General features: G+C 37.4%; 1 protein-coding gene across 1 annotated transcript; it reads right to left on the reverse strand.

Annotated features, from left to right (window-relative positions):
* Positions 1-2,883: 2,883 nt before the first annotated feature.
* On the reverse strand, positions 2,884-10,661 carry LOC130747141 (protein transport protein SEC23 D). The gene is made up of 14 exons (XM_057599982.1): positions 10,250-10,661; positions 10,090-10,155; positions 9,262-9,315; positions 8,983-9,155; positions 8,683-8,869; positions 8,420-8,565; positions 8,190-8,344; positions 6,970-7,051; positions 6,768-6,883; positions 5,971-6,069; positions 4,449-4,572; positions 3,853-4,130; positions 3,457-3,671; positions 2,884-3,359 (listed from the first exon to the last, which is right to left on the reverse strand). The coding sequence occupies exons 1-14, from the start codon at positions 10,578-10,580 to the stop codon at positions 3,148-3,150; spliced, it is 2,238 nt and encodes a 745-aa protein (XP_057455965.1). The 5' UTR covers positions 10,581-10,661; the 3' UTR covers positions 2,884-3,147.

A 10,661-nucleotide genomic window follows, 5' to 3' on the forward strand; every position in this document is an offset into this window, starting at 1 on the left:
AAAAAGTTAGCAAAATGAAGCTTCAAGAGAAAGAAAAAAAAAAAAAGGAATGTATAATTGATATACTATAATATTATATTTTGACTGAAATATTGCTTTAATGTTTGTTTTATTTATTCTTCTTGAATTTACCATAATTGATCCATACTAAAAACTATTCATAATCACTAAATAGCAGTATAGTCAAACAAATTAATAAGTCTTGGACTACTAAAAAAATTTATAAAATAAGTACAATAGAAGTTTTAAAATGGAGGTGGTTTTTATCATTTTAATGTTTTGACAAAAAAAATGAAAAATAGAATTAATGTTCTCATTTTGACTGAAATATTACTTTTATGTTTATTTTAATTATTTTTTCTTGAATTTACCATAACTGATCCACACTAATAATAATTCATAATCACTAAATAGCAGTATAGTCAACAAAATTAATACAGGTCTTGGACTAAAGTGCTTATCAAAAAAAAAATGTCTTGGACTAAAGTATTAAGAGTTCTAAAATAAAAATTTTAAAATAAGTGAAGCTTTGAAATCGAGGTGGTTTTATAATTTTAATGTGTTGACAAAAGAATTGAAAAATAGGATTAATGTTCTCATTTTTATTGAACTTATTATTTGAATTTTTTATACTCTTCATATCTCTTATTCACTAATTTCATGGTAGGTGTGTAAAATAATTAAGAACTAGATGAGAGAAGTAGCATTATTAATAAATATATATTTTGGATTTTCACATGATGAAAATATGTTATTTTGCTCCTCATCTAACCTCAAGCCATTGCACTTACTGTTCATCACGTGTACGACGTACCGAGTTTATTATTTGATGGCGTAGCTTATGACATGTTCGATGATATGGAACGTGATTTGGTTAATCACGGGCATATGTGATTACATTTGACATGACTAGCTGATAAGCTAGCTGAAAATTATAAGCTAGTTAAAATCTTATAAGTTAGCTGAAAGCTAAATTGTAAGCTAGTTGAAAACCGAAAGGAATTGTTATTCAGACCTCCCAACAGCTATGCAGACCCCCCTTAAATGTGTAAAAATACTAAAATGCCCTTAATAAAAAAATATAAAAAATCATCACTCACATTCTCTCTCCTCTCTCCTTACCTCTTTCTTCCACCACCCACCACCACCGCCGCCACCACCTCTGTCACCACCACCACAACCATCACCACAACAACAACCTCCTTATTCACCTCTCTATCTCCTTTTTCCTCTTTCCTCCACCACCACCACCACCACCGCCACCACCACCTCTGTCACCACCACCATCACCACAACAACAACCTCCATCTTCTCCTCTCCCTCTCTCTTCTTTTCTACTGTTGAAGTGTCGTTTTTAGAATTGCTATTTTTTTTCTGCAACCTAACGTACTTTGAAAGTGCGACCCTAACGTACTTTCAAAGTGAGTCTCACTTTTGTCTCACTTTCAAAGTGAGACAGCACTTTCACCTGTCTTACTTTTAAAGTGAGACATCACTTTCACCTGTCTCACTTTCAAAGTGAGACATCTGTCTCACTTTCAAAGTGAAACAACTGTCGCACTTTCAAAGTCAGAGAAGGGTCGCACTTTCTAAGTGTGTTCGACAAGGGTATTTTTGGATTTCTGAAAATGTTTTGGGTCTGAATAGCTGTGGGGGGGTCTGAATAACAATTCCCAAACTGAAAAGTTAGTGTTGAAGCTGAAATTGTAAAATGACATAAAATGACGTACTTGTATAAATCTTTCACAAAAGGAACGTTGTAGATTTCAAAAGAAAAAAGATTGGTTCACACATCGATTACACTCACACTCAAAAGAAATAGGCGCAGGCTACAAACACTAGCGATAATGTCATGTATTGGTGCATGATAGCTTTCCCACCATTGATATAATAATAAAATATTGGACGGCTGAGATTGGAAGAATGAATTGACTACCCTACCCTCTTTGCACTCTCTCCTCTTTGGTGATTCCACGGACTTGTCCAGTAATGTTGAGCTGAGCAAAATCCGCCCTTTTCACCTAGAAATGCAACTAATATGTGATGTTTCTCTTTTCTTTTCCTTGCAGATCTGGAGACCATAAATTCACAATTAAAATTTTCATATTTGGTGAACCAATAGCGCTATTCCGAACAACATGCCGCATGCATCAGAAATCGGAGCAGAATTTGTGAAGGACGGCTGGGAGGAAGGTATGGGAGTGAGATGCGGTGTCGTGAGGGCCGATGCGAGAGAGGGTGGGTTGGATGATGAAGAAGGTGGAGCCGATGAGGATTCCAACGAGGATGAAGAGGAGACGTTCACGGAGGAGGTAGTTGATGGATATGGGGAGGGATCTGGTGTGTTTGGTGGATTTGGGGGAGTACGGTGGGGTCTCGGTGCCCATTTCTCCTTCGCGTCTGTGATTGCTTGTGTAATTGTTTCATGATATCTTTCGTGATCACTGTCTATATCATTCAATGTTGAAGAAGCATTTAATGTGTGAATCAAATGAGGTTAAAATTTAAGATCTTGTTTCTACAGCGAGCGAAGTAGTGTGTAATGCAAGACACGCCTTCTTTCTTTGGCCACAGAATGCGTAAAATTGAAGGGATTCACATCACTGATTCTGCCACTTTCATGGAGGCTATGTTTTCTCAAGGGGAAGAAGAAAAAGTAAGTGCAATGGCATAGATTATAAATTTAAGACTACTTTAGGGGTAAATTTGTCAATTGTGGGTGATGCAATCATACATCATTTGAAAGGGTGGTGCACATATAGTAATATAAGAGAGAAATAAAAGATATGATAAGTGATGTGATAAAAAAAATTGATATGATGAGAAAGTGGGTAGACATGGGGATAAGAAAAAAAAAGTGGAGCATGAATGAATCAAAACCCATTTTAGAATCAAAGATGAGGGCACTGTTATTCAAACCTCTTCAGAACAGTGTAATTTTCTATAAAAGATAATAGTATAATGTACATTGACTAGCACTTCAGAAAGAGTCACATGATATAAACAGGTACAACAATGGCAACCAACCACCAGCGGGACTCCAAAGTTGATTCTTAATGAACTTGAACCCTCCTTACAAAATGGAAGGACCCTTAATGTACATATTACCTGTATCTGTAAATAGACATTGCACCCCCAAAGGGATCTCTATTTCATGAATTCTAGAACTTTCTGCGTAATATCTTCAAGGAAAGAAACAAAACCCATCACACTTGTAAGACCGCTTCCATCAACATCCTGCTCTTCAATCAGAAAGTTCTCAAAAATCGAGGCATCGTCATGTCCTCCTCGAATAAAAATGAGTTTAGGAGTGATGCACCTCTCTTGCTTCAATTTGTTGATTGTAGTCCTTAATAAACCTGTCAAGGAATTTGCATAAAATCGAGCAGAAACAAATGTTATATTTTACCAACTAATCCAGTGCAGACAGGGAAGGGGGGGATAGAAAATGCTTACAATCATGGGGTGGAGGAAAAGGAAGTGTTGGGTCCGCAGTTGAAGAATAAAACACAATCAGAACTGTGAATGCATCGAGGAAAAATATTGGACTGCCGCTGGTAATCAGTGCAGCACGACTCAATGAATGGCGAGGATATGCTTGTTGGTCTGGAGTAGCATATGATGTCAATACTGGATACACAGCACGATGTAGGGAACTTGGTTCCAACACACTACAGCACAAATGAAAATGAAATGCATATTCAATCCTTAAATGTATTAAACATAATGTTTTCAGGTATCTTAGACTCAAGTTTAATCAGCTTTATGTTAGTCTGTTACCTTCCACCAGACATTTATCACATGATTATACAAACTTCATTTTGCACAAATAAACATGAGAGCACCAATTACCTAAAAAGGCATTGAAGATAGATGCGATAGTCAGGGTGAACACCTTCTTCATGGAAGCGAAGAAGAGGATTTCGGAGGAGAGCAAAAATTAGGCGCGGAAGGGGCTGCAGTTGAGGACATTGAGAGAATGCGACATCAAGCTGAGATCTTATGGAACTTTCATTAGTATACTGAACAAGTTTATAAGCATCATTGTACTGAGCCGCAAGGATCACTAGCCATTCTTGAAGCAAAATTCTACCCTCCCGAACTCCTTCCTCCAAAGATGCTAGTATTACCTGTAGAATACAATAGAAGTAAACTGATCAGAAAATTCAGTGGAAGAGTACTCATATATTAAAAAATAAAAAAGGCGAGAATAATATTATTTTGTAGTAATTCTATATTCGTAACAAAAGTTGCAGATTTTAAAAAACAATTAAAGAAAGCATTTCATATACAGAATAAGAAAGCATTTCATATACAGAATAAACTTCGAAGAGTGGGGCAGAACACAAACATCAATCCAAGGGCATAGAATAAACTTCGAAGAGTGGTGCAGAACACAAACATCAAATCAAAGGGCATAGAAGTTAGGTTGATTATTGAATGTGCACCTTGTGAACGAGCAAAGATAGAACAACTTCTGAATCACAGCTGTCGTAAAGTTCATGAATGTTCTTAGCAACACCAAACTGTAATGTTCGGATTCTTAGCCGACGTTGGAGGGAATGCTTGGTTCTGTACCAATAGTCAGCACAACAAATTAAGCCCTAGCCGTCAAACCATCATTAAGTAATTTTTGGATGCCAAAAGAAAATGAGAAATTTAATCATAATTGTTAGAAATATAATATAAAACAATTCATGTGATTTCACTCTTCACCCGACAGCTTGAGCTTTTGGAATAGTTAGTTCGAGACATGGTATCAAAGCCTCTTGACCAAGTGTGGTCTAGAGTTCAATCTTTGTTTCCCCATTATGCTAATAAAAAGTTTAATTTCAGGTGGGCTTGTGCATTGTACACGCTTCAAGCCTAATGAGCTCTTGCGTGAGGGTCATATTAGAAATATAACATAAAAGCATTCAAGTGTCTTCCCCCAACAACTTAAACATTTGGCATAGTTGGTTTATGACAACATTTATCACAAGACGCAGGATTCAGATATGACCAAACAAAATATCAACAACAAAATGGAATCGCCGGTTAAAAAAATAGTATTCATGGAGCACAGCTAACCCATACCATGTAGAATGCAAAATTAACAAGAACATTAGCAATTAAATACAAGCTTGCATGTGGTGCTCAAGTTAACAGTAACAATATTCTCAGAATGTGAAACAATGAAACTCTTATCTTTATAACAAATTCCCTTATCTACCAACACAGGGCCTCTCAAGAGATATCACATGATTGGTAGTATCAATGAGAAAGATAAAACGCTATAACTAAACATACACTATAGAGAAATCCCCAATGCAAAGACTAGCAGGCAGAATGAAAGAAACAAAATTCATGTACAGATATTTATCCGAAATGTAGGAAATTTAACAAGAACCATGTTTTCAATCCCAAATCAGGTCTCTAGGAAGAGAGAACTAACAAGATATTCCCTACGAAGTATACAGAAATTGTGATTAGATCACGTTTCAATACGTTAAAAATGCAGTCTTGGATTAAGAATTTGTCAAGCTCAAGCTTTATGTCCACCTTACGATTTATAGTTTTCTGGAGATTACACAAAACCTAGAGCTGCTATGCTATTCCAACAAGATAACAGAAAAATTGGATTAAAAAATCCATCAACTATTTCTGTTAGCTAGACCACAGGTCCCGTGCAATAATGTCTCAGTAGATATTCAACACCAGCAGGATATAGTCATTGAACTTGAAATTAGAGAATATAGAAAAAAATAGGTTTCACAAGAGAAGCCAGGGTAAATGAACGAGCTACAAACTTGGAAGAGACAGGCTTGCCCATAAATGGAAAATATGTAAGCAATGTAGCAGCTAATTAAAAAATTAATCTGTTCAACCTGAATGAACTTGACCATAACATCAAATTGGAGTTGGACTGAACCTAGCATACATAACATGGAAAACGTAAATACAGGAGCAGATGAATACCACAGTCCATACCTGCTTGTCGAAACCCCTTCTGAATTGGAAAGCTCCTGAGGAGGAACTACAACTGCATACTGAAACGCAATCTGAAGTGTAGGAGCGTCTGCTTTATTTCTGTCAAAAGGATCATAATTATATCAAAATAGAATATAAATTATTGTTCAAGATCAAAATTCATTCAACCACTCGTAGTGACAAAATTTTCTCATATTCACTTCAATAGAATTGCAGACAAGATTATTTTGTTTATATTTATCTAAACCCCAGCAGTTCACTATGATTCCAGGAAAAAAATCTGGATGTCTCTAATCTGTTGGACTTTTTTCCCTCCTAGTTCTTGCCTGCCCAGCAATGAGCAAACTATAGAATTTTGCTGTTCAGGAGAAATCTGAAGTCAAGAATCTCATTAACATTTTTGTCACATTCCTAACCGCTGAGAAAAGTGTAACATTTTGGTTTGATCGAAAAAATATTTTACTTCTCAAGAACTCAGCACAAGAAAGACTAAGACCCAAAACAATAGAAAAATTCAAAGCTTTAGATGTATGGAGCCATATTTACATTACGTAAGATCATATTTACATTACACAAGATCACCCACTCACTAATTGATAGAAAAATTAATGAATTTGATTTAGCTATTTTTATTGCCTTATGATAAAGAAGTAGAAAATCCAAATAACAAGTAGTACAAAGCAGAACATGACATTTCCAATTTCTTAATGCACCCAACTTAAACAATCACCATCAAAAAATGTATACGAATTCAAGCTAGTAAGTGTAAGACTTGGTTCTAACAAGTAATGATATACCTTGAAAATCCAATGTTGTTCTCAAACACAAAGTCATAAGCATATGTAGCATAAGAATCGCAACATATGATGTGTTGAACATTTTCATACTGTGGATCTGGAAAGAAGTGTCCATACTGCAATACAATATTAAGTTATTCTATAGAATATAAGTAGATGCAAAAATTGTGAATTACAAATCCATTCCATTCAACACACGTACCGAATTGCCAGGTTTGAATTCAGTTGAGGTTCTTAATCGCAAGACACAACCAAAAGCATATGGTCGACTCAGCATCCGATACCTGCAAAGAGAAAAGATGACAATACAGTCAGCCAATGTGATATGCCTATTTAAGTGATAATGCATTGATACTCAAGGTGCTATTGGAAACACTTCTGCTTCAAATACATTTAAGTTAATTACCAACAGAGGAATCCTGTAGAGTAAAGCCCAAACGAAGATGCACGTAATCCCACAATTTGGTGTGTGTGCGAGGAGGGGTAAGAAGGGAAAGGAAAATGGGATAGCTGAGTTGTATAGGTAGTTGTGGTATAGGGGAGATGAAACATGTGTATGAGGGGAGGGGAGTAAGGAGAGAGTGCTATGCTTGTCTTTAGTAATATTGAGTAACTAAGGGAGAGAAAGCTTCCAACGACTTTTGTAAGGAGCTTGGCTCTGGAGATAACAGGCGATATTTGATACGGACAAGCATTTTTACTACTCAGAGTAGGGGGGTGGGGGGGGGGGGATCTCAATAGATTACAGATACAACTTGCAGAACTTTGAGGGTCTGGAAACCTCCCAATGCCCAGAGGCCTTAGTCTCTCATAAGTGACTAGACATCTCACCCTCTCAAGTCTCAACCCTCCTTATTTATATAGGCAACAATGCAAGATGCATCATTTCTCCAATTATCCTATCCCCCAACTAACAAACTAACTACCTTACTAACAATATGTATAACTAACAATTATTCTACTAATTAACTAGTAACTAAGGGGTTACCTATCAATATTCTTCTGCAATATGCCATGTTTGCAGTAAATAATACAGATTCTCAATTCTTCTGGTTTTGGATTTCTAAGAGTTCACATTTAACTTAAGGTAAGTGATTAATAAAAATAATAAGTGTCAGTGGCCAATTTAATTGCACTTGATTAATCTAAAACCAAATAGTTAACTTCATGAATAAGCATTCATTTTAAATTTTCATATGGTTGGCATAAAAATATATTGGGCTAACTTGAATACGATGTGATTAAGGATAAAAGTGGTATAGTACCGCCTCAAGTTGAGATTGTATTGAACACAAAGACACACACCCAATCAGCAAATACTAAACAACCATTTCCCACTGATCTATATCAAAAAATTGCAATTATTTTACTAGTAAAGCATGTCTAGGGAATCGGGATATTAAATTAAAAAATGAGACTTACATGTCCTGAGGCAAAGTTGAATCCTCAGTACTTGTATATAAAAATAAGGAACCCCCACTTTCAATACTCAGAAATTTTAGGGATGCCAAATCAGTGTACTCATTTGTTACAGCAAATATGTCAACACATACACCTGCTTGAACAGCAACAGCAGCCTGTAATACACATGTCAATTCTTTCATTTCTAAGAAATGGGAGTAATAATAATAACGATAAGTTATTTTGAATACCAGATCTTTGTAAAATGGTGTCTGCTCTGGGAGTAAAGCACGATCTGCATCCTCTCCTTTGCTTGCATATTGCTCACCATATCGTCTTGTGTCCAATTGTCCAGCTCCATAATCAGGGGGACCAGATAAGAAGGCAAAGATTCTAGCTGCAGCAAATAATGTCAAAAATATTTACTTGAGCTTTTTAAGCAAGAAGGATTCGACATTAAAGAAACATGCTGGCAAAAACACAAATAGTGACTTGTGTTTTTAATCATTCAAACCTAAAGCAAAAGTGTTCCCATATTCCGATCCAAGATAACTGCAAAGGGCTTCCATTGCCACACCAAAACCACGCCCACCAATCAGAACACCATCCAATCCTTGACCTGCTGCTGTGGTTCTCTCCCATGAAGTTGTTGGTCTAAGTGTTTCAAGTGCAGATGCAATACGGTCCTTGCAAGTTCCCACCTGCAAAAAAAATGGTATTTAGGTCTGTCACATGTTTTCATACATTGCAATCTTCATGCTTCAATGAGAAAAAAACATTTCCAAAACTTAATCATCCCGAACGAGCAACATACGGGAGCCAGAAACTGCAACAAAGGCATGACATCTTCAAGCTCAATTTGTAAGGTTCCCTCTGCATCAGGAGGGATGAAAACATTTTTCACAACAGGTATTGGACCTTGAACATCATACAATCCTAGTTTGTAGCTGAACGTAGCAAGCCCAAAAAGTGAACCGGGAGGAATAGCTGAAATAGAAGGCAAAAGAACAAAATCAAAATACAGGAGTAACATTCAAAAGATCTACATTATGCAGGAAAGAAATACAGTTTGATACTTCAATCAACATAATACCTTCCAAAGCTGCCAGCAATGCACTTTTAGTGAGTTCCAGAAACTCTTCTGAAGCTGCAGTGGAACCCAAAATATATTTCCATGTCACAATAACAAATGCAAAAAGATAAATCCATGTATTATATAAAAAGACAAGTAGAAGCAGACAAAACGCTAGAATTGAGTCACAGCTATAATCAGCCAGGGACCATTTTCTTCACCTAGATCACCGCATCCTTCTATACAGATTCAAGAAGACAAATAATAGACGCAGAGGGGGCGAGGAAGGGGGGAGAGAGATTCGATACGGGGGGAAATCAAAATCATGGCTATTTTGCAATCATGGGCCATGGCTCAGTCTCAGAAGTTAGGTCAAGAAAAAACAGTCTCCATGACAGTTCTAAATCCTAATCATTCTAATAGTAGCAACTAGCAACTATGGCTTGTACAACTGAAAAGGCATTGCCCATAATCTGACGATCACCGCCTCATTTTTTTCTGTCTCGTATTATTCACATCGAGTCACAAGACATCTCACAACCCACTGTCTTGCCCTCTAGTGCTAACTCTTAAAGCACGAAAAAATAAAATCATATTAGAAATTCAAAACCAAACGGCGAATGTGCCATATAGTCATCGGGATTCATTTGTAGCACATTTTCATATCAGCATAAGCAACATAACCTGCTAGCACAAGTGAAATATCACACTGGTCTTACACACACAACTCAACTTCAATTCAACCTACCAAGTCATGATCAATGCAGCAAATGAAACAATTAGAAAACCTCACTGAATCGAAGTACCAGCAATCGTAACTAGCACATCAACAAGCTCTTAGAATCTTACATGACAAGTCAACTGCAGCAACATACACCGGACAAGCTTGCAATGCTGCATCCTCATCAGACTCCCCTGCAATGAAAATTGAAATCCGAGACAATTCAATTCAATAAACCCTAGACAAAAGCGAAGGAGGAAGAAATTCAAACGCTGAGAATGGAATTACCAGCAGGAAGTTCGAGATCTACGAAGGAGGACATCATCTCGGGGCAAGATTGAGGGCGAGAGTAGCGTGCGATGGCAGTGGAATTGAGGCCGTTGAGGTTGCCGCAGAGGGAGCAAGCCCAACTCCATTGTTCGAGCTCGCAGTAGGTGTTGAAGTAGGCCCAGCAATTCTCGCAGCGTGGCAAGAGGTCGCCGTCGGATCCGTAGGCCGGAGATTGGGCGTTCTCGTCGACGGCGGCGAAGGGCGTGACTGTTACTCCCCATAGGAGGCCCGATCCCTCGCGTGCGTCGGCGTCGATCGGGAACCGCGACACTGTGGCCCTCACCGCCATTTTTTCCTTCTTTTCACTCCTCTCACACACACAGTGTTGTTGTGTTCACTTCTCGTGTGTGTGTGTGCACACGCGAGTTAG

Source organism: Lotus japonicus, chromosome 3, assembly GCF_012489685.1.
Source record: "Lotus japonicus ecotype B-129 chromosome 3, LjGifu_v1.2".
NCBI classification, from domain to species: domain Eukaryota; kingdom Viridiplantae; phylum Streptophyta; class Magnoliopsida; order Fabales; family Fabaceae; genus Lotus; species Lotus japonicus.

Excerpts from the sequence above, each read along its gene's own strand:
- LOC130747141 (XM_057599982.1), bottom strand. The coding sequence starts at position 10,580 with ATGGCGGTGAGGGCCACAGTGTCGCGGTTCCCGATCGACGCCGACGCA. Across the intron at positions 9,156-9,261 it reads ATTGCTGGCAGCTTTGGAAG|CTATTCCTCCCGGTTCACTT; the intron begins GTATTATGTTGA and ends CTTCTATTTCAG. Across the intron at positions 7,052-8,189 it reads TCAACTTTGCCTCAGGACAT|GTATCGGATGCTGAGTCGAC; the intron begins GTAAGTCTCATT and ends TTCTCTTTGCAG.